Genomic DNA, 23,243 nt, shown 5'->3' on the forward strand with positions numbered 1-23,243 from the left:
AAATATGGAGCAGCCCGACTGGGGTAGTACCTCGACCTTACAGAAGATCATAGCTTAATAATACTGTTTTCAAGCAGTATTGTGTTCCTGTTGGTGAGTAAGGTGACCAGAGCTCCTGGGGGATTGGGGATTGGGTCGGCAACGCGCTTGCGATGCTTCTGGTGTTGCAGGCGTCTATAAGCTACGGTAATCGCTTACCATCAGGTAAGCCGTACGCTTGTTTGCCGACCTAGTGACATAAAAATAAAAAATAAATAAAAAAAGCGAGCGGTTTGGCAGTTTTCGCAGTATAACCGAATAAATATAGATAGGTATATAGATATATATTTCATTCTTTAAAAAAAATTCCACTGCAATAAGTACTCTTTTATTGTTACACATATTAGTAAAGATTTTACCAACCGCAAACGCATTAGTTGTATTTGATTTTATATAAGGTGGTCGCCGTGTCGTGCGCCTTATTTCGTCTGTGTCATCATACTGTTGATTGTGTCAAAATGAGTTTTCTATTGTTGGTTTTGTGGGCGGTATTCAGTAGTACGGAAAGTAGTAATAGCCTAACTGGTAAGTTTTTAGTACTAAAGTAACCTTTACATAATCTATAAACCTTTATGTGGGTTTGTGCTTGTGTGTTGTGTGTTTCCAGACCCTCGACTCGGGATTTAAATTCTAAGGGTTGTTGAACGTGGAGTACATGTGTAAGATCACGTTTATATCTTTCAGGCCGTATCTCAAATGTTAGTCGAATATACTGTACCAATTAAAAATGAAGGAACGGTCGATTTATGGTATGATATTAAAAAATGTGATGAATTCCCTAATGTGTGGGTAGCACAAAAATAAATAATAATAACTAAAAAAGTTTTTTAAATTGATTTTGTTATTGCATAGGGTTTATTTGTCAATCAGTTCAATTCAATGTCAAATGGCTGTGTCTTAGATTTCGGTAGTTGTAGGGGAATTGAATCATGGTAACGAATACACACCATGAAGCTCTTCGAATGTGTTATCGACTTCAGGCTTCGATAGGAATTTGCTGTCTCTTACTGTCCGTATATGTTCTAGCCAAGACCGGCCATTGTAGATGCCATTTTCGCCTTCAGAACTTTGAACTTTTTGGATTTACAAAAGGCCTTTGACTATGTGGTTCGTTGACATATCTTGCGGGCGCTACGATTGAAAAGCGTCCTTGAAACCTATATTGACATAATCAGAGACATGTACCGCAATCTTGCTTCCGCTGTTGGCGAAACGTGTTTTCTGATTATTTTTGGTATACACCAGGGCTCGGCTGCTAGCCCGTTCTTGTTTATTGTAGTTCGTGATGTTGTCTCGCCAGATGTCCAGGACAAACCTCCATGTCTAATGATGTATGCCGATGATATAATGCTCGATGACGATAATGGGGCAAACAAGCATACGGCCCACCTGATGGTAAGCAATAACCGTAGCTTATAGACGCCTGCAACAGCAGAAGCATCGCAAGCGCGTTGCATTTATCCCCAATTTCCCTCAGGAACTCTAGTCACCTTACCAACAAGAACATAACAATGCTTGAAAGTAGTATTATTTAGCTGTAATCTTCTGTAAGGTCAAGGGACTTCCCCAGTCGGGCTGCTCCAGATTTTGAGCAGGAAATTTCCAGCTATGTGTCTTCAATTAAAATACAACTTTACTTTTATACCGAAATTCAGAGCGAAATCGAGGAAAAGTCAAAACCTATACTTACTTAGTTTTAATTCATTCACGAAAAAAAAATTGCTTCGTATATATTTCTTTGGTTTTCAACCAACAAAATACAAACATCAAAACCCTGTGTATAAAGACCAAAGTAACTTGAAACCTGGAATATATAACGAAAGAGAATGTATTGGTATGAAATGAACCTACCTTAAGCAGCCGTACTTTATATTACAAGGAGTAATGAAATTTGTATAGGTTAGTTAAAGGGAAGTGGAAATCAAGAACAACGTCGCAGATGTAACTAGTACAGATTAATTTAAAGCCAATAACTTGAATTTAATTTGCTATTAGATATACCTAATGACATTTATTGTAAACGATTATGATAAGATGCTGATAAGTAAAGTATTCAAGCGTCCGGTTTTCACCCATCAAATAAGTATTAAGCAAATGTCGAATTAATGTAATACTTTTAATATTATATCCTATCAAATTACATTAGTTTATTAAAAATTAGACTTACTTACAATTCACAACTTAAGAAATAAATATTTTACAGAGAGTTTTGGTACAAATCATGTCCGCGTGGAATTGTGCCAAGAATGCTGGCAGCATTTCCCCGTTGAATCGCTATGCCGATTCCCGGGGCAAAAAATGCACCAGTCCTCTTGTCACCAATAGAGGTAATAAGGCGAGGAGTTATCTCATTCAATGTCGAATTGAATAAATATTAAAATATGACGTGTACCGATTTATATAATTAACTTTTATTTTAAAATACATATTATGTTAAATACGTAAGTGCAAGGTATACTTATGTTATGTAATTGTTTGTGTAATTATAACGTATACGAGTCAATTATGCGCTGTCTGGACGAAGGTCTATTTCACTTTTATTTTATTTTATTTTTATTTTTATTTTTCTCTCTGGACGAAGATCTATTTCATTTTTATGCACTTGTGAAATGAAAGTGTTTTGAAAAACAGCATTTGGTCATTACAGGACTTATGTATATTATGTGCATGACTTCATTCATTTATTTTAATTTGAATTCATTAATAAAAATTCATCCATCATTGAAAAGGGAGGATCCTCCGACCAGACGGGTGTTGTGTCTGGTGGGCTACCGCCCCGATATGTTGAATCTTCGGATAACTTTGATATCGCGATGTAGGATACGTCAGTTTTCTCTAGTTTGTTTGTCGGAAGATAGATGCCGCCACAGCATTATAAAATATTAACCATTTATTTAATATTGCAATCAAAATTAAAATAAATTATGTGAATGAATCAGACAAGTACTAAATCTCAATATACACATACACATATCAATCTAGGTATGACAGTGAATTCCATCCATTATCAGACCTGGATTTTGGGAGTTTTTAACGATATAGGATGCCATTTTTTTTCATACGGCGTACGATCTGCCTGGATATCAAACAGTTTTCGAAACCAATAACATCATCAACAAGTAGTTTTCAACGACTACAGCTGTCAACACAGCACATTCTCAGAAATTCTGGCTGTTTTATGGGACTTATATATATATTGATCTTCCATGAGGTTGAGAATTTCGCCAGTTGGGTTTCTTTACATTTTAGCATTATATTTCATGTTCTGCCCTAATTCAACTTTCTCGTACAGTAGAAAAATCGTGGATCCATAGCTGAATCTTATGCAAATCATAGCACTATTTTTATTTGCCTTCTCAGCGCTTAAGGAAAATTAATTCTATGAGTATTACCATAATCATAAACCAGAACAAGTTACAGTGTTTATCTTAAAATCTATCACGTCGTTTATCATATTTATTGCCAACTAATTGATTGACGGAATACCTATTCTCTATTTATTACAGTATTCTATTGCTAATCTATTTGCATTTTATTATGAACTAGCATCCCGCTCCAGCTTCGCACGGGTATTTAACAAAGAATTAATATACCATTTCAGATTATTATCATAATCAAACCAAATCAATAATTCTTTATTTATTTACTTATTATCCTTAATTAGATTTGAATTTTTATTCCTATTTTTCAGTTGATAATTATCATATTTAAGTAAAATACATTTTATTTTATTTTTACAGCAACAGATTAAAAATCTTTTTTTATTTGCCAGCGTCGTTCATAGATCCATGTGTCCTGACTGATTCAAACTGCTTAAGAGCATCAGCCCAGAAAGCGCTGCCTGTTGTAGCGGCGGGGATCCCAAGTCTCGGAATGGAATCCTTGGACCCCATGGTAATGGAGCGGGTTCGAGCAGTGCAGGCAGGACTTAGGATGGATTTTAGGAACACCATCGTTAAAGGGTTAAGGAAGTGTGAAGTTTTAGATTTAAGGTAAAATATTTATTTTATTCTATTTATATAAACAAATAAAGTTATGAACGGACTAGAAATAGGCACAAATTATTAATTAGAATTCTAAACTACACTTAACAAAAATATGAATATATGTGTGAGAGCGATATACACGAGACTATCCGCGAAAGAACGAAAGTAACCAACATAGCCCACAGAATTAGCAAGTTGAAGTCGCAGGACCGATGGCCGTTGGAGCAGACCGGTCCTGGAGTGGAGACCGCGTCTTGGCAAACGCAGTGTGTCCTCCGGCCCGTTGGAACGACGATCTACGTAAGATTGCCGGTGTAGGCTAGATGAGGATTGCGGAAAACCAGGATGTCTGGCGCGAACTTGGGGAGGCCTATATCCAGCAGTGGCCTGCAATAGGCTGAACCCACCTAACTGATATATGTATATATATTAGCTGACTCGGCAAATGTTTTCTTGCAGCTAAACGCTATTTAAAAATAAGGGTTGGTGGTAGAAGGGTGAAAATTAGGGTTGTATGTATTTTTCAACGCCAAATCATAATAAAATAAAAAATTAATAATTTATCTAAAAATTAAAAAAAAATTAGGTGTGGACTATCCTTAACATTTAGGGGGATAAAAAATAGATGTTGTTCGATTCTCAGACCTACCCAATATGCACACGAAATTTCATGAAAATCGGTCAAGCTGTTTCGGAGGAATTTAACTACAAACACCGCGACACGAGAATTTTATATATTAGATATTAATTACCGAAAGATACAGTTTATTAAGAGTGTATGCTACCTCAAATTGCTTATTTTCCACTCGGCAGGATGTCCATATCTTCCAAACTACTGAATATTTAAGTTTGAAATTTATGTATGGTAAAGTTCAGGACATAACCTATCTTTCATATGTTTCAAAAACACGATTCCATAAAATTTTCTCGATACAAAAAAATCGCAAAGTTACCTCTATTTTTGTATTAAAACCTTAATATCTCAGTAAATATAGATGTTGTGGACTTGAGATTAAGCATGGCAATTGAAATAAGTATGAAGAACATTTTATATGTTGCGTTTTTTAAAAAATAACTATTGATAATGTTTGCGGGGAGAAAATACATATAATTCGCGCGACGAACAACCAAGCGCTCTCAATTCTCACGTGTGGTTAGTACGGGTGAAATCTGAATTCGAGCTGAGGTAGTGTAGCCCCTTAAGTATGTATTTTATTTTTAATATGAACGTGATACTCGGAAAAAATAAGACTGTAACCTAAGTTTTTTTACTAATGTCTCAAATGGTATAATAACAGAAAATTTTAAGGACCTTAATAATTATAATAATATCAGGCCATTGAAGTAATGAAGAGGCTCATAGACATTTTTTTTTAATTAAAATATTGTAGTTTACGCTGGTATTAGTATACACGAGTGATTATACAAGTTTTAAAATTTGTCAAGTGCTATTGCTGGACAAAATAATGTCGTGTTACATAGAAAATGTGTTTTACAATATCGATTCTTCGGCGAGTCATCGTGTCCATGACATCTGCAACGTCGCCGAATTATCGGGTGTATCAAAATGACAATCCTAGTAAAATCTGCTACGACCAAGGGCTAGCTTAAAAACTTAAAAATAAATATAAAAAGCTCTTGATAATCCAAATATGAATTTTACCCAAGACGGTTGTTTTTGTATTTTCTACCGAGTAGGAAATCACGGCACAAAGAAACATTATATAAATACAAGTCTGTCTGAAGCCATTACCATATTCCGTTAATTACTTGTCTAGGCAGAAGTCTTAAAATGACATATCCGACATTTGAGCATTATTATACATATTTAAGATTCCGTAAATCCTATGAAATTATGCTTTAACTGACTAATTCTATATATTTTCTCACGATTATTATATTTATATAATTATTATATTACATTTTAATAATTCCTATTTTGCTTATTATCTTATCAAGTTATTATTAAAAAGATGTTGAGTCATAGTTTTTTTAATTATTTAATATGTAAAAAAGCAAATCAGTTTATTTTAGTAATTGGTGGTAATGTTGATTATTTTTTTATACAACTAGGTTGGCACACAAGCGTACGGCTCACCTGATGGTAAGCGATCACCGTAGCTTATAATTGTTGTCACGCGGCCGACCCTCTATCCCCCAGGCACTCTGGTCACCTCACTCACCACAGGAACACAACACTGCTTGACAGCAGTATTTTTTAGCTGTGATCCTCTGTAAGGTCGAGGTACTTCTCCAGTCGGGCTGATCCTGATTTTGAACAAGCTATATCCTGTTGTGCCCTACCACAGTTAGGTGGATGTACCTAATACTAGTATAATTTGTTTTAAATTTAAAGCCTTCCTACACAGTCAATTCCGCTTTCGATATCCCCTAAGACTTTAAAGACACTAGACACAATATAAGGCTTTTTATTTGTACCTCTTTAAGGAACGACATAATGATAAAAACCGACTTCATATAAGAACGCATTATTAGGGATAACTCAAAAACTAATCGACAGACAACACTTCGCTAAAATTTAAACGGTACTACATGACGAGTGCCAGCTTCCGAAAGAATCGTGAATATCGATACTCTTAATAAAAAGTTATGAAGTAACCAACATTGGAAACGAGTGTGTCTTAGACTGAACGACTGAAGTAAAACTTCTTTAAAATCGTTGTGATTTGAAACTCGATGAAATCAAAATATGTCGCGATAAAGAACGCATAAATGTATAGGATTGAGTCAGCGAGAGAATGAAATGTGGTAAATATATTACAAAGTATTTTATATTCTCGTTGAAAAAAACTACTTTTCAGAAGTTTCTTTTATGGCGTGTGTGAATTGCATACACACACACACTCTTTTTATTTGTTACTTATTGTAATTTTGAATATATTTGACCAAAAAAATTCTTATACCAACTAATCTGCAGCTTACGTTACGCTTCAGCCTGTAATATCCCACTACTGAGCATAGGCCTCTATTCCCATGTAGGAGAAGGATCAGAGCTTAATTCACTACGTTCCTGCAATGCGAGTTGGGATACTATTAGTATCACAACAATAAGATTTATATAAATTTAACTATTTAATAAATAAGCTTCTGGTACGTTTTCGGACAAACTTATGTACCCTCGAATCTCACGAATAATTAAATTTCCAGGCGTTTCGCGCGCAAGACTGAGATAGATTTGAAATGTTCAGTCGTGCTGATAGGTGACTACACCCTCGGGGGGCAGCTCCTCATTCTACCTATTGAGGGTGATGGGAAATATAAAATCAAAATTCGTAAGTGCTTTGATAAAACTAAACACAACATAACTGTTAGTGTACTGGTGCTAACATAAATATAAGAAATCTGCCTAAGTATTTAATTTTAACTACATCACACACACGACAGACAGACTAGGATATTAGGTTGTCTAAATCATAAAATAATGTCGTACAATCGAAGCCTCTCCTGAAAGAACCCGAGGTAAAGAAATTTGTTATATATTTTTTTTTTATACAATCTGTATCTTAATATGTGTTGCCTAATGAAATATAATTGCGTTTCGCTAATCAATCAAATAAATAAAACAAACTAATCTTTGTTCTCAGTTACAAAAACTACTACAATTTAAATTGACAAGTACAATAGAGATAGCATAAAAGTTATTCGTCAAATGTCTTACTCCAATTTAAGTGGAGTCACACGACGACTAGCTTTTGAATTTAAAAAAAAGAAATTCGGTACACCTAGTAAAGAGTTACGAGCATAAAATAAAAATTACATTTAAATTGAGAACCTATAAGCGGTTCCTTAGCTTTTTGAAGTCATTTAAAAAATGCAATTTCGTTTTTTAGGTGATATTGTAGTAAAAGTGGTGCTGGATATAGGCGAGCGGGAGGCCGGCGGTGAACGATACTGGACTGTAAGCGGCTTTAGACACAGCGTTGAGGTCTTGGGCGGAGTTCAATTCCAGTTTCAGAATCTATTTAATGGCAACCGACAAATGGGTCAGTATTATTTACGGACGGAAGCTTATGCTATGATCATTGCTGTACTTATTTAGGTTTGAAAATGGTGATCAATAAATTGTGCCCCCTGACTTTGATGTGACAGAAAATTTGGTCTAATTCAAAACCCCCGGCAAAAGTGAATCAGAGGGACGTAATGTAGTAAAGTAATTTATAAGTATATATTTATTTATATATATTTATATACTAGCTGTGCCCGCGGCTTCGCCCGCGTTGAAATTAGTGTATCACAAAGTTTTCCCGGCAAACTTCCAGTGAAACTCTCATCAAAATCGGCTTAGCCGTTCCGTAAACCTTCCTCTTGCCAATGGTGGAGCCCTTTCTCGAATGGTGAAACCGCGTGAAAATCCGTTAGTAGATTTTTAGCGAATCGATCACATACACTTTTGGGGACTTTGTTTTATAATACACTAACTGTTACCCGCGACTACGTCCGCGTGGTTATGAAGATATGCATTACTATTAAAATGTTTAACGCAAATTATTTTTTTATTTCAGTCACTTATCGAAACGCTTATCAAACTGAGTAACTTTTTAAAAGGCACAATTTAGTATAATTTAATAGTTATTTTTATAAAACCTCTCTATACACCACATTTTTAGTTTTATTTTCAGGCTGTTTAAGTTTCATACAAACTATCAACCCCAATTAAACCTCCTTAGCGGTGGAATATCGTAAAATCCGTTCTTAGCGGACGTCTGCTGACTATACCTCCCTGCCAAATTTTATCTTTGTCCAACCTGGATGGATAGACCATCCAGCGGTTTTTCAGTTCTCGTGATGAGTGAGTTAGTGACCTTTCTCTTTTATATATATATATAGATTACGATGCATTTTTTGGACACCTCCTCACCATCTATAGAGCATATATTGTACATTTCAAGTCTCTTACTTCAAAAACATAAGACTTTCATACAAACTTTCGACCCCCGTTTTTTGGATCGATCCCCCCTTAGGGGTCGATTTTCGTAAAATTAATTCGTAGCTGTTTACACTCTATAAGAAACCTACCTGCCAAATTTCAAGTTTGTAGGTGTTATAGTTCCCGAGATTTCGTGATGAGTGAGTTAATCTACCATCCCCCGTTTTAACCCCAAAAGGGAGTTGCTTTCTAAAGATATATTATTTGGTCACCTTTTTACCATCTATAGAGCATAAATTTTAAATTTCAAGTATCTTACTTCAAAAACATAGGACTTTCATACAAACTTCCAACCCCCGTTTTACCCCTTTAGGGGTCGAGTTTCGTAAAATTCGTTCTTAAAAGATGTCTACACTCTATAAGGAAATTATCTATCAAATTTCAAGTTTGTAGCTGTTATAGTTCCGGAGATTTCGTGATGAGCGAGTCAACCTATCATCCCCCGTTTTAACCCCATAAGGGAGTTGATTTCTAAAGATACATTATTTAGCCTCTTTCTCATCATCTATAGAGCACAAGTTTTAAATTTCAAGTCTCTTACTTCAAAAACATGGGACTTTCATACAAACTTCCAACCCCCGTTTTATCCCCTTAGGGATCGAATTTCATAAAATCCGTTCTTAGCGGATGTCTACGACCTATAATGAGCCTATTTGCCAAATTTCAAGTTTTTAGGTGTCATAGTTTCGGAGGTTTCGCGATAAGTGAGTCAACCTACTATCCCCCGTTTTAGCCCCAAAAAGGAGTTGATTTCTAAAGATACATTATTTGGACACCTTTTCATCATTTATAGAGCTTACATTTTAAATTTCAGGTCTCTTACTGCAAAAACATAGGACTTTCATACAAACTTCCAACCCCCGTTTTACCCCTTTAGGGGTCGAGTTTTGTAAAACCCGTTCTTAACGAATGTCTACGCCTTCTAAGGAGCCTATCTGCCAAATTTCAAGTTTGTAGGTGTTATAGTTTCGGAGATTTCGTGATGAGTGAGTAAACCTACCATCCCCCCGTTTTAACCCCAAAAGCGAGTTGATTTCTAAAGATTCATTATTTGGACACCTTCTCATCATCTATAAGGTATACATTTTAAATTTCAAGTCTCTTACTTCAAAAACATGGGACTTTCACACAAACTTCCAACCCCCGTTTTACCCCCTTAAGGGTCGAATTTCATAAAATTCGTTCTTAGCGGATGTCTACGCTCTATAAGGAGCCTTTCTGCCGAATTTCAAGTTTGTAGGTGGTATAGTTTCGGAGATTTCGTGACCAGTGAGCCAACCTACTATCCCCCGTTTTAACCCCAAAAACGGGTTGATTTCTAAAGATACATTATTTGGACACCTTTTCACCATCTATAGAACTTACATTTGAAATTTCAAGTCTCTTACTTAAAAAAACATAGGACTTTCACACAAACTTCCAACCCCCGTTTTACCCCTTTAGGGGTCGTTTCTCTTAAAATCCGTTCTTAGCGGATGTCTACGTCTTATAAGGAGCCTACCTGCCAAATTTCAAGTTTTTAAGTGTTATAGTTTCGGAGATTTCGTGATTAGTGAGTCAACGTACCATCCCCCGTTTCAACCCCAAAAAGGGGTTGATTTCTAAAGATACATTATTTGGACACTTTTTTACCATCTATAGAGCATACATTTTAAATTTCAGGTCTCTTACTTCAAAAACATAGGACTTTCATACAAACTTCCAACCCCCATTTCACCCCCTTAGGGGTCGAGTTTCGTAAAATCCGTTCTTAGCGGATGTCTACGTCCTATAAGGAGTCTACCTGCCAAATTTCAAGTTTGTAGGTGTTATAGTTTCGGAGATTTCGTGATGAGTGAGTGACCTTTCGCTTTTATATATATTAGATGTATGAGTGTATGTATATACGTATGTATGTATATGTTTAATCATTTGAATATTTATTATAAATTTGTTGTAACTTGTACACCTATTCTGAAGCTAGACCATTTCCTTTGCCCTAAAGTTGCCTGGAAGAGATCGCTTTTTAGCGATAAGACCGACCTTTGTACCGAATGAATATATTGTTAATTTTTTTTTCTTTCTTTGTGTATTATTATTAGTATTAATGTTTAATAACCTCGATCATACAAAAACTGGTTCAAAACAATTTATTCTGTTTTTGCACATGTAATAAAACCAGACTTCTTAAGCAGAGAAAGCCTACCTTCATCTTTACAATACCAATTATGGCAAGTAAGCCCATCAGAAGCCAACATACATTTTAGCAACATTTTTAGTTACTGACTTTGCAAAAAGGTAATGTTAAATTATTAAAGTCCCTCGAAGAGTTTCCTGGATTTAAGAGAGTAAAGCAAGTTCTTGATTCGGGGTGCTTGTTGTCCGCGTATCGTGCAAAACCTAGGGCATATGGATATAGATATAGAGAACCAAAGTCTTAAAAAAAGTATATGAGCACTACGTATTGAACGATATGCAATTTCTTACTGGGGACCAGATGAAAAGTCACTTCTACTTCCCATTAGAACAAAGTCAGCGCCAGAAAACAGATGAAATTAGAAGCGTAAGCTATGTTGAAATAAAATCTAGTTTTATATTTGTCCATAGCTGACCCTGTCCTAGAGTTCGCGAACTCGAACTGGCGGCAGATCTTCTATGACGTGGCGCCGCCCATCGTGCACACGATCGTCTCCCACATCGTTGCTGAGACCACCAAGCTCTTCGAGAAGACACCCATCAGCGAGCTCGTCCTCTGATCTGTCAATTCGAATGAATTATATTATTTTTACTTTATGTTTTTTTTTCTATTATTAACACTTTTTCTAATACGGGACTTATCTTGTACATACACACATTGAACATATTTTAATAAAGTTATTTCTTCACATTATATATTTTTTTCCTCAGCGTCGGACCACGCCCTATTTAAAACTAGTTAAAACTAGGTAGTTAGGCTAACTAACTAACAAGATTACACGCACAATTAAACCTGCGTTTTTCTATGGACGGACGTTCCGTCTCTATGAAACATTACATGCCATCCTCAACATGAAATATAATAATTGTGTTTGCTCGCAAACGAAAAAAAACCGACTTCAATTACATCGACGAGTAATACAACGTAGATCGACGAAAAAATAGTCAAGAACTACGCGTTATCAAAGATTACTCAAAAAGTAGTTATCAGATCTCGATAAAATTTATATGTAACCACATAATAAACATCAGATTTATTCAGATATATTTAAACATTCGATTAAATTAAAAAATTTCAAAATCGGTACACCCAGTTAAAAGTTATTGCGGATTTTCGAGAGTTTCCCTCGATTTCTCTGGGATTCCATCATCAAATCCTTTCCTTATCATGGTACCAAACTAGGGATATCCCTCTTCTAACAAAAAAAGAATTATCAAAATCGGTACATCCAGTAGAAAGTTATGCGGTTTAATACAACGTAGGTCGACGAAAAAAGCGTCAAGTAAAAACGCATTATTAGTTATAACTCGAAAAGTTATTGTTAGATCTCAAATAAATTTTAATGGGACCATATAACACACACCATCTTTCGATCAAAAGAAAATTTGTCGAAATCGCTCCACCCAGTCAAAAGTTCTGAAGTAACATACATAATAAAAAGAAATACAGTCGAATTGAGAACCTCCTCCTTTTTTGGAAGTCGGTTAATAAACAAGAAAATATTCAGACACAATACAGCAATGCTGCCATCTAACGGCTTTAATTTTGAAACAACGTCAACATGATTGACAGTCGGTAAATTTTTTGTTCAATTTCAAATCAACTCACTTATAAATATTTTTTTGTAATTTTGTAAAGTGATAATTATTATACTTATTTGGTGCGAATTATTCGCAGGGGTATAGCTAGTAAATAATAATCATGTAAAATATCTTATGCATTAATTCAATCGACAATTTTAACCCGTAGCCAGTGAGATGGTACTGTTAGGTCTCATTCTCCACGTAGGTTAATTGTGTTTGCAGGCAAACGAAGAAAAACCGACTTCAATTATATCGACAAGTAATGTAGACCAAAAAATAATCAAGTAATACGCATTATCAAAGATTACGCTAAAATCTGTAATCAGATCTCGATGAAATTTACATGTGACCACATGATAAACATCGGCTTTCGATTAAATTAAAAATCATCAAAATCGGTACACCCAGTAAAAAATTATGCGGATTTTCAAGAGTTTCCCTCGATTTGTCTGGGATCCCATCATCAGATATCCCATTATCAGAGATATCCTTTCTAACAAAAAAAGAATTATCAAAATTGGTTCATAAACGATGGAGTTATCCCCGAACATACATTAAAAAAAATATACGGTTGAATTGAGTAACCTCCTCCTTTTTTTGAAGTCGGTTAAAAATGAAATTCAATCCCCCGCGCTGTGACGATTGTTATCTGACGATCGTTATTAGGTATCATCGGTGGATACGATTATATTCCTTACTATGAGCAACGATCACTAAACAGATATCTATGATAACAACCGGGACCGATGGCTTAACGTGTTGTCCGAGGCACGGTGGGCAGACCACAGATATACCCAGAACGAGAAAAATATTTGTACGAATACAAATAATCAGGTCGCTTCGCCGGTGTTTGAGCGCCTACACGGCACACGCACAACTACACCTGAGCGATGTCAAAGATGTTGAAAAAATGTTCACCATAAGATCTTTATTACAATTAGCTACAGTTATTAGCTACCGTGACGTAAAATTGCATATAAATGCTCCCATTCAACTTCCACATCCACAGTTGAGATCGTCCGTCCACACTCAAGCTAATAAGTACGTAGAGTTTCTAAAATGATACGCGTCGTCTGTCTGTTGTCGCTAGTTCTGACGGCCAACAGCGCGTCAGGTATGAAATGTTAATAAATATATAAATATTTTTTATGTGATTTATGTTCATTGTATTTTAATTTGAGTTATTTATTTATTTATTTATTACTTCTTGCATAAATATTGTCAAACACTTTTACGTAGAAAAAAAAAGTAAAAAAAACAGCAGTACGAAAATAAAATTAAACCCCAGGTAAAAGGAGATTATTAGTGAGTTATTGATTGTTTTACAAAATTTAATATCTTAAAATTTGGAATGTATCATAACCATGATGAAAATCTAGACTTTCAATCATTGATTTCATGCTTTATTAAGATCCAACGTTTGTTTATAAAATTTATCTAGGATCTAGGAGCTATAGTTATTTTTACGGAACCCGTCACCTCGAGCGCATCATTCGGTTGCTGTGATCAGTGCGTCAAGCCTTTGTTAAATTTTTATACGAGTGATATATAATATATAATATTATATTATAACAAAACATAATGGTTCATATTACTTCGGAAGAGTTTGAAGAGTAAATTACTTCTAAATTTTTTACACTTGCTTAGAAATATCGATTTTTTTACTACCTTTTTTATAAAGCCATTTTTTTTTAGTATAAACCTTGTCGCGACAATGATGAGCGTGCGTTTCGGCGATTGATATTATATCTGTAGATTATTATTTGTTTCCAATTTTACTATCAATAAACTTTGAAATATCGTATCACTCCAAGCTCCCTTCATCAAGCCGTGCAACGGTGATGACTCCGCGTGCATTATGTCATCCGCTGTCTCCGCCGTCCCGTTCTTCGTCAGTGGAGTCCCGGAGCTCGGCATGAAACCCCTGGATCCTCTCTCACTCCCACTAATCAAGAGCGACCAGGGCGGGCTCAAGTTGACCTTTAAGGACTCCACGCTGACTGGACTAAAGAACTGCCATTTGGAAAATATTAAGTAAGAGAAAAATTTATTATTTATACTAATATTATAAGCTGACAAGTTTATTTGTTATATCGTTTGAGCGCGCTTAAATAATGGTTTGAATTGAAAAATTATTTTTGTGTTAGGGCGCCCATTTACCGAGGAAGACTAGGCTATAAACATTTTTTTTTTGATATTTTTTTCTAGACTTAACACAGGTGAAAGAGGTGGTTTTTTATATCACTAGATCGGCAAACAAGCGTACGGCTCACCAGATGGTAAGAGATTACCGTAGCTTATAGACGCCTGCAACACCAGAAGCATAGTTTAGTTAGGAGGTAGTTTTAAATACAGGAGTAGTGATTATATATTTCCATTAATAACTTCACTTCAAATTGGCGACTAATTTCCTTTCTAGAAATAATCAAGTAACATTCATAAAAGTAATTTGTTGGCTTAGTCTATCATACTGCTCACTGGGAATTACTAAATACATAATAACACTAGGATTAACAAGAACTTTCAGAAGCTTATGATAAACTAACTGTGTCCGCGACTTCGTTCGCGTGGAATTTAACAAAAAAGTTATTGTTCAGTTCGAAGAATTATAAAATAAATAAATTTCTAAAATAAAAGTAGCCTAAGTTACTCCCTATTACATCTGCTATCTGCCAGTGAGAGTCCCGTCAAAATCGCTCCAGCCGTTTCAGAGATTAGCCGTCACAAACAGACAGACAGACAAAAATTTGTAAAAAATGTTATTTTGGTATATGTACCGTATATACATCCATATGCATTTAGTAAAAAGCATATTTTATTTCTTTGTATAGATGTATAGATAATAATAATATTTATAAGGCTCTGTGAGTCTCGTTGGGGAAATCTTAAAATCAAAATCTACTGTGGAAAGCGCTGAAGGAAAAACTAAACTTTTCACGCCATTGTACCGTCGTAAACCGTCTTCGATTATTTACGAGTAGCTACACTGGCGACGTCGTTCGCGAACACACATTTATTTTATACTAGCCTATATGTTGACCCGGCTTCTTAATAATATTCGTGCCAAATTTGAAGTAAATCCATGCGGTACTTTTTGAGTTTATCCCGGACATACATACAGACATACAGACAAAAATTCTAAAAACTATACTTTTGGCTTCGGTATCGACTGTAGATCACACCCCAAGTATTCTTTTAAAAAAATATTCAATGTACAGTTTTGACTTTCCTACCATTTTATTATATGTATAGATATGAGGTTTGAATAATGTGTTTAATGTCAAACAAAAAAACCAACGACTAGTAATATAATTATGTTTGCTCGCAAAATAAAAAAACCGACTTCAATTATATCGACAAGTAATACAAAGTAAGTAGACGAAAAAATTAACAAACGCAGTAGTCGTCATTACGATTTTAGAGGGTTTCCCTCGATTTCTCTGGGATTCCATCATCAGATCCTGGTTTCCTTATCATGGTACCACACTTGGGATATCTGATTTCCAACAAAAAATGAATTATCAAAATCGGTTAATAAACAACGATGTTATCCCTGAACATACATAAAAATAATATATGTATGGATAGATATATACGAGTATATATACGGTCGAATTTGAGTAACCTCCTCCTTTTTTGAAGTCTTTTAAAAATGATAACTAAAATTACTAGGATAATTCAAAAGACAACATTTAAAAGAATACAGAATACACGACAAGCACCAGCTTATGAACGGTCACAGCCATGGATTGTACCTGTTGCGCTAGCAGTGGCGGGTTCGATCCAGTTGTTATCATGTACACCTGATAGCGTTCGTTACTCATAGTAGGGAATATATCCGCAACCCGCATTGGAGCAGCGTGGTGGATTATACTCTGATCCTTCTCCTACATGGGGAAAGAGGCCAATGCCCAGCTGTGGGATGTTACAGGCTAAAGCAAACCACCAAAAAAAATACAATCGAATTATTGACAAATAAAAAAAGTAACGAATGATTTAAGTTCATTATATCAGTATATAGTAATAAAGATCTATTGTTTTCCTTTAATGGATCGACGTGTAGGAAAAGGAAAAACTATTATTAATAACAGTCATTTCATTATTTTATTATTACGCTCATTATCATAAACGCATGTCAAGTTTAATGTTGCTGTCATGTTTAAATTCTAATTGATTTCACATTACATAACAAACCTTTGCTGTAATAATACAGATAATATATAAAATATATAATGATATTTATTTTTTAATATATTTATTTAAAAAAATAAATATCATTGAACTGTGCTAAGTTTTAGGATAAAAGGTATGCAGTGTTTAGTCTAATGGATCATCATTCTTTATAGTAGTTTCATTTTACTTCCTTTAGTATTTTTGGCATAATGTGCGCCCAGCATATACGGTAGACAGAGATAGACGTCGCTTTGGTGCAACGGTAACAGCACTGGTTTGTGGCTGTTACGCTGGCGGTTACGGGTTCGATTCCCGCACATGACAAACATTTGTATTAGCCATACAGATGTCTGCTGTGGTCTGGGTGTTTGTGCAGTCTTTGTGGGTCTCCCCACCGTACCTCGGAGAGCACGTTAAGCCGTCGTTCCCGGTTGTTATCATGTACACCTGATAGCGGTTGCTGCTCATCACATCATTTTGCCCATAGTCACCACGCTGGGCAGGCGGGTTGGTGACCGCAGGGCTGGCTTTTACTGCGCCGAAGACGCTGCTGCCCATATTCGGCCTGTGTTTTTCAAAACCAGCGGTTATACGGTTATCCCGCCATCGGTCGGCTTTTTAAGTTCCAATGTGATAGTGGAACTGTGTTATCCCTTAGTTACCTCTTACAACGCCCACAGGAAGAGATGGGGTGGCTATATTCTTACTGCCGTAGCCACTTAGCGTCTAATATATGTAATCTTTCTATTAAATTATGTTTTTTTTTAATTTAGCAAACTATACGTATATCCAGGAAAACCAACATTTAAACAACTTATTATAAAATAAATATTACGTTTAGTAAACGTAAACATCATTGCATTCAAACGGCTGGTTATTTTGTCCTTGCTCACGATTGTTTAAATCATTACAAATTATAGAATAGGTCTTATTCGTACTGGTTGGAAATATTGAAATTGATATTTGTGTTATTAAATTATTTTATGAAGTGGAAACACTTAGCAGCTATGTGTCAAAGCGTTTGTATGTTTTGCTTTTATCTTTAATGTTTGTGTTGAGATTTTAATATTTGTCTTGTGATTATTCTCTTGTTAGTTTTGCAATTGTAGATATCTGCATTCATATGATATAATATAATTTTAGTATTTTAATATATTATATCTGTTGGGATGGATATTTGTTTTTGTAAAAAATACGTTTCCGGTCTGGGTGTCTGTCGGGTGGGTCTCCCCACCGTGCCTCGAAGAGCACGTCAAGCTGTCGGTCCCGATTGTTATCATAGACGCCTGATAGCGATCACATAGTATCCGCCAAACCGCAGGGAGCAGCGTTGTGGATTAAATAATTTTAAATAAAACATTTAGGATCTGTTTCGCCGTTTGTGAATAACGCTATTTGACAGTAGACGATATCTAAAGTTCACGCTTCACACGCGGCCCCCCGTAGGATTTTCTCCTGTCGGGGGTCCGGAAACACACACAATACACAAGTACAAACGCCAAGACCAAAACAATCATCTGTATGGCAAATACAAATGTGTGTCGTGAGCGGTGATCGAACCCGCAACCGCCAGCGCAACAGCCAGTGCCGTCAACGCTGCACCAACGCATTGTCAAACAACAGATAAAAGCTTATAATATTATATTATTCTTTTAACAGACTTCCAAAAATGGTTCTCAATTCGATTGAATCTTTTTTTAAATGTATTTTACCTCAGAAATTTATACTGGGTAGACCAATTTTAATGGTTCCTTTCTTAATTAAAAGGTGGTGCTTGTCATATCCATGCTGAAAGTTACAGATAGATCCGAATAAAAACGATGATTTACGGCAGTTATTGTAAACAATTGTGTTTGAAACAGGGATTCCATAAATATAAATATTATTGAAATAATAAAAAAGTATTATTCAAATTGGATACGTTAAAATACAATTTTTATCTGGGCATTTTTCGATCCAGATAGATCTATCAGGACCCCCAATGTAACTTAAAATTTTATATCGGAGTTTTTCCACGGGGATAGTACCATTTTAATTTGATTGAAATCTGACTAATTTTTCGCCGACGTACGTCGTATACGACGCTTATGAGGTATATATAAGTATATATACCTCATAAATTGATGATTGATGATTCTTATTTTAATCAAAAGCTGATGCTTGTTTTGTGATTCTATTTAAAGTTGATCGAGATCTTCGATCATCGGGTGATCCGTATGTTTTTTTGCAGACAAAGTGATATAAAAAAAAAGTTTTTGGATGCAGCTCGAAGGACCACTAAATATTGGGTTAATTCGACAAAAACTGATATTGTTAATTATCTAAACGCTATTTATCGTAATTGAGTATTTTAGCATCAACTATTGTCCCATTGAATAGCTATAATAACATAGAATTAACTTTTTACATATAGGTAATTGCGAAAGCGATGACACGAAATAATTCACTCAATCATAAGCCGGATAAATTACCAAGTACCTACCTCTAGTGTGGCTATTAACTTTTTTATTACTAATAGTTTTATAGAAAACTTGCTAACAATACAATCGAGTGATTACAGATAATTGATGTGTAATACACGTGCTAGAGATTTATAACTATATTTTTGTGTTCCGTGTAGTCACTTGCGGCAGTTTAGTACAGTAGCGATAGCTTTAAGAATGGCAATTGGCAATTTTTACCAAAATAATGTACGTATATATTTAAAATATGGAGATACATATTCCCTCTGGTCAGGTAGTATTGTTATAATAGTCGTTAAGAATACTATGTATCAACGCTCTAACTTCAGGATCTTATAGAGGACATTTTTGAGAATTTTTACAAAACATTTCAAATGGATAGTTCAGCTGTCGTAACTACGGAGATCCTAGTCTTTTTAAATGACTTGAAAACGGTCAAGTGCGAGTTGGACTCACGCACGAAAGGTTCCTTACTATGTCATTTTTTTGTTTTAATATTATTATTTATTAATAAAGTACATACATAAAACTAAGTATTTTATGAATATTTCAAGTGTTCTGATACCATTTATTGATATTAAGCAAAAAAGGGCAAAAAAATCACGTTTGTTCTATGGGGTAGGGAGGCTCCTAAAATATATTTTTATTATTTTGTTTTTAGTATTTGTTGTTATAGCGGCAGCAGAAATACATAATTTGCGAAAATTTCAACTGTAGCTATCGCGGTTCTTTAGATACAGCCTGGTGACAGACGAAGTGAACAAAACAGACAGAGCGAAGTCTTAGTAATAGAGTCCTGTTTTTACCCTTTAGGTACGGAACTCTAAAAAGGAGGAGTTTCTCAATTATTTTGTTTTTTTTTAAATGTATATTACTTTAGAACTTTAGACTGGCTGGACAGAGTTTGATTATTTTTTTTTATAATCGAAAGGTTGTGCGTGTCATGTGGTCCCATTTAAATTTAATTGAAATATAACGAGTACTTTATATAAGTAATACGATTATTAGAGTTATATCTAATAATGCATATTTACTTGACTATTATTTAGTCGACCTAGTACTATTATACTGATACTAATGTTTTCTTTTTAATCAATATAAATTTGATCGATACCTGATCACTACTTTTTGAGTAATCTTTGATTATTCGATATTTTTCGTCTACTTACGTTGTATTGTCAATGTAAATGAAATCGTTTTTTTTTCGTTTCCGAGCAAATACAATTATTTGTGTAAGAAACGTTTTTGTTTCAAGGACATGTATAATATATGTTTTTTTATTGGTGCATAATTATGAGCCATTAAAATATCTCTATGGTAACTATAAACGCGAGTGAAATTGCTTGATAGAATATTTCTAATATTCATTAAAAATATATTCTTCAATTGTTTTCAGACACGATTCTTCTAAAATAAAGCAAACCGTCATAGTTAAATGTAACCTGGTGCTGACAGGAGATTACGATATCAACGGACAACTACTGATTTTGACCACGCAAGGGAATGGCAAATATAAAATAGATATACGTTAGTATTTTATTTAAACCCTATGACCATAGAGTCTGCAACAAAATGATAATTGCTGAAAGTATCGTATATAGGTATATAATAGTTCAGATAGTAGCATAAAATATTAAATTCTTTTTTTGAAATTTTCTTTATGATTTCAGGTGACATGGTAATTAAAACTACCGTCGACTTAACAACGGTTACTGGCAAGGACGGAAAGCCTCACTGGCACATAACAAAATGGAACAGATCCTTCAAAGTTCTCACTGGCACAACCTTCGACTTCGAGAATCTTTTTAATGGAAACAAAATTCTTGGTAATGGTCTTTGAAATATATTCATTCTAACCTATTCAAGTAACTTTTACCAGTAACTTCATCTTTTTGATTAATTCAGCCTATAACATCCCGCACCTATATCACCTACCCGCCTGCCCAGCGTGGTGATTATGGGCAAAACATACGAGCTCACACCATTTTTGGGGTGAACTTGTGGACACCTATGTCCAGTAGTGGACTGCGATAGGCCGATGTGATGATGATGATGATAACATCCCACAGTAGGGCTAAGGCCTTTTTGTCAATGTGGGAGTGTTGGAAATTAATGCATCACTTATTTCTTAAAAATGTATGACAAACTTACATTTAAATGAAATCTATACTAATATCATAAAGAGGTAAAGTTTATAACTTTGTTTGTATGTAGGGGGTAATCTTCGCAAATACTGATCCGATCACGGAAATTCTTTCACTAACAGAAAGCTACACTGTTCAGGAGTGACATAGGCTATATTTTATTGTGATTGAACAAAAAATTCAGTGAATTATATATAAAATTCTAGTGTCACAATGTTAGTTACAGTACTCCTCCGAAACGGCTGGACCGATTTTTATGAAATTTTGTGTGCATATCGAGTAGGTCTGAGAATCGGCCAACATCTATTTTTCATACAGCAAGTTATAAGAGGGTTATAAGGGGAAGGGAGGGGATTAAGGAGAGTTAATAACATATAATTATGGCAAAACAACGTTTGCGGGGTCAGCTAGTAATGTATAAAAATGTAACGTAGATCGGTCGTTCTGTTCGTATCGTATATGGCAGCACCATTATTGTTATTCTGAAATCTTTTATCAATTATCTATAGGTACAAATAAATAAAATGTAAAATAAATACATGTTTGCATAGGCATCCTCAAGTTTGCGCCAGACATCCCGGTCTTTTATAAGTGTGAACTAAAAAACAACAATTTTGTTAAATTTCACGCGGACGAAGCCTCGGGCAAAGCTAGTCTTAATATACTTAAAACGTAATTGCTTTATAATTTCAGCTGAGCCAGTGTTAGAATTCGCAAACACGAACTGGAAAGATGTGATGCAGGAAATAGCACCGCCTGTCGTCGACGCCATCGTTTCTGAAGTTGTTTTAGCTGTTGAAGCCTTGTACAAATCTGTACCTCTGGATGAGTTGCATACGTAGAAAAATAGAACAATTCATAAATAATAATTTAAAATGGGTTAAATAAATATGAAATTTGAAATCTTTATTTATTAATTTTTATTTTTGTTTTAATGCGTTAAAATTGTTCTATTTGGGTATTATCAAGTTGGAGTATCATATCTACAGTAAGGATAGTCCAAAATGTTTAAATCTATTTTGAAACCTATTATCTATTTCTCCAAATAGGTAGCTATTTTATATTAATAACTATCAAATAAAGTTGTTTAAACATTTCAAGGTTTGAATTCTTTTAAGATATTTTCACGCTTATCTATTCCCCTTCGACTCCTCTCAAAGCTTCTTACAACTCGTCTCTACGGAATGCTATAATTATCTAATCTAGTAGTAATTTAATAGTTAGCTGTTTTTAAACAATTTCAAAAACCAAAAGATTAGATTTACTTGCGGCCGGTGATGGCATCCGAGAGAAAAAAGTTCCATTAAATCGATTTTTTAGTTTGAAGCAAATTGACTGATTACTGTCAATTGTTGATAGCGGATAGATACTTTGGTGGCCGCGCTCCACTAAGCGACAGCAACATTCTATCGTTCCACCGGTCGGCGTGAGCGATCGCTCGACGTCACAGATGACGTCACTGTCCGCGACCACATCGCGCCCGCTTTGCCTACAAAATATCAACTATACAAATCAAAAACATGGCGGGAATTAAATAAAAACAACTGTCAATATCAAATTTCAAATTATGCATATTATCTCTCAACCGATTCAGCAAAAACGCAACGATAAATTCAGCAATCCATGTTGAAATAAATTTTAGACCAATCCATGCGAAATATTTATTCAAAACCCTCACAACTGCATGCTTTCATGATGCCACCATATTGCGAGTACACAGCTAATACCTGAT

At 34.9% G+C, this 23,243-nt stretch overlaps 1 protein-coding gene across 1 annotated transcript; it reads left to right on the forward strand.

The window, feature by feature from the left end:
* Positions 1 to 497: 497 nt before the first annotated feature.
* Positions 498 to 22,611, forward strand: LOC123658612 (circadian clock-controlled protein daywake-like). Its single transcript, XM_045593981.1, has 11 exons — positions 498 to 564; positions 3,812 to 4,031; positions 7,194 to 7,318; positions 7,877 to 8,029; positions 11,560 to 11,699; positions 11,860 to 11,897; positions 13,782 to 13,846; positions 14,547 to 14,766; positions 20,764 to 20,894; positions 21,038 to 21,193; positions 22,205 to 22,611. The coding sequence occupies exons 1-11, from the start codon at positions 498 to 500 to the stop codon at positions 22,351 to 22,353; spliced, it is 1,464 nt and encodes a 487-aa protein (XP_045449937.1). The 3' UTR covers positions 22,354 to 22,611.
* The last annotated feature ends 632 nt before the right edge of the window (positions 22,612 to 23,243 follow it).

The sequence above is a fragment of the Melitaea cinxia genome, chromosome 12 (assembly GCF_905220565.1).
Source record: "Melitaea cinxia chromosome 12, ilMelCinx1.1, whole genome shotgun sequence".
Lineage (NCBI taxonomy): Eukaryota > Metazoa > Arthropoda > Insecta > Lepidoptera > Nymphalidae > Melitaea > Melitaea cinxia.

Bases quoted from the DNA above. Each gene is read 5' to 3' on its own strand.
- LOC123658612 (XM_045593981.1), top strand. From the start codon at position 498: ATGAGTTTTCTATTGTTGGTTTTGTGGGCGGTATTCAGTAGTACGGAA. The intron at 565-3,811 runs GTAAGTTTTTAG...TTTATTTGCCAG, and splicing joins AAGTAGTAATAGCCTAACTG to CGTCGTTCATAGATCCATGT. The intron at 4,032-7,193 runs GTAAAATATTTA...TTAAATTTCCAG, and splicing joins TGTGAAGTTTTAGATTTAAG to GCGTTTCGCGCGCAAGACTG.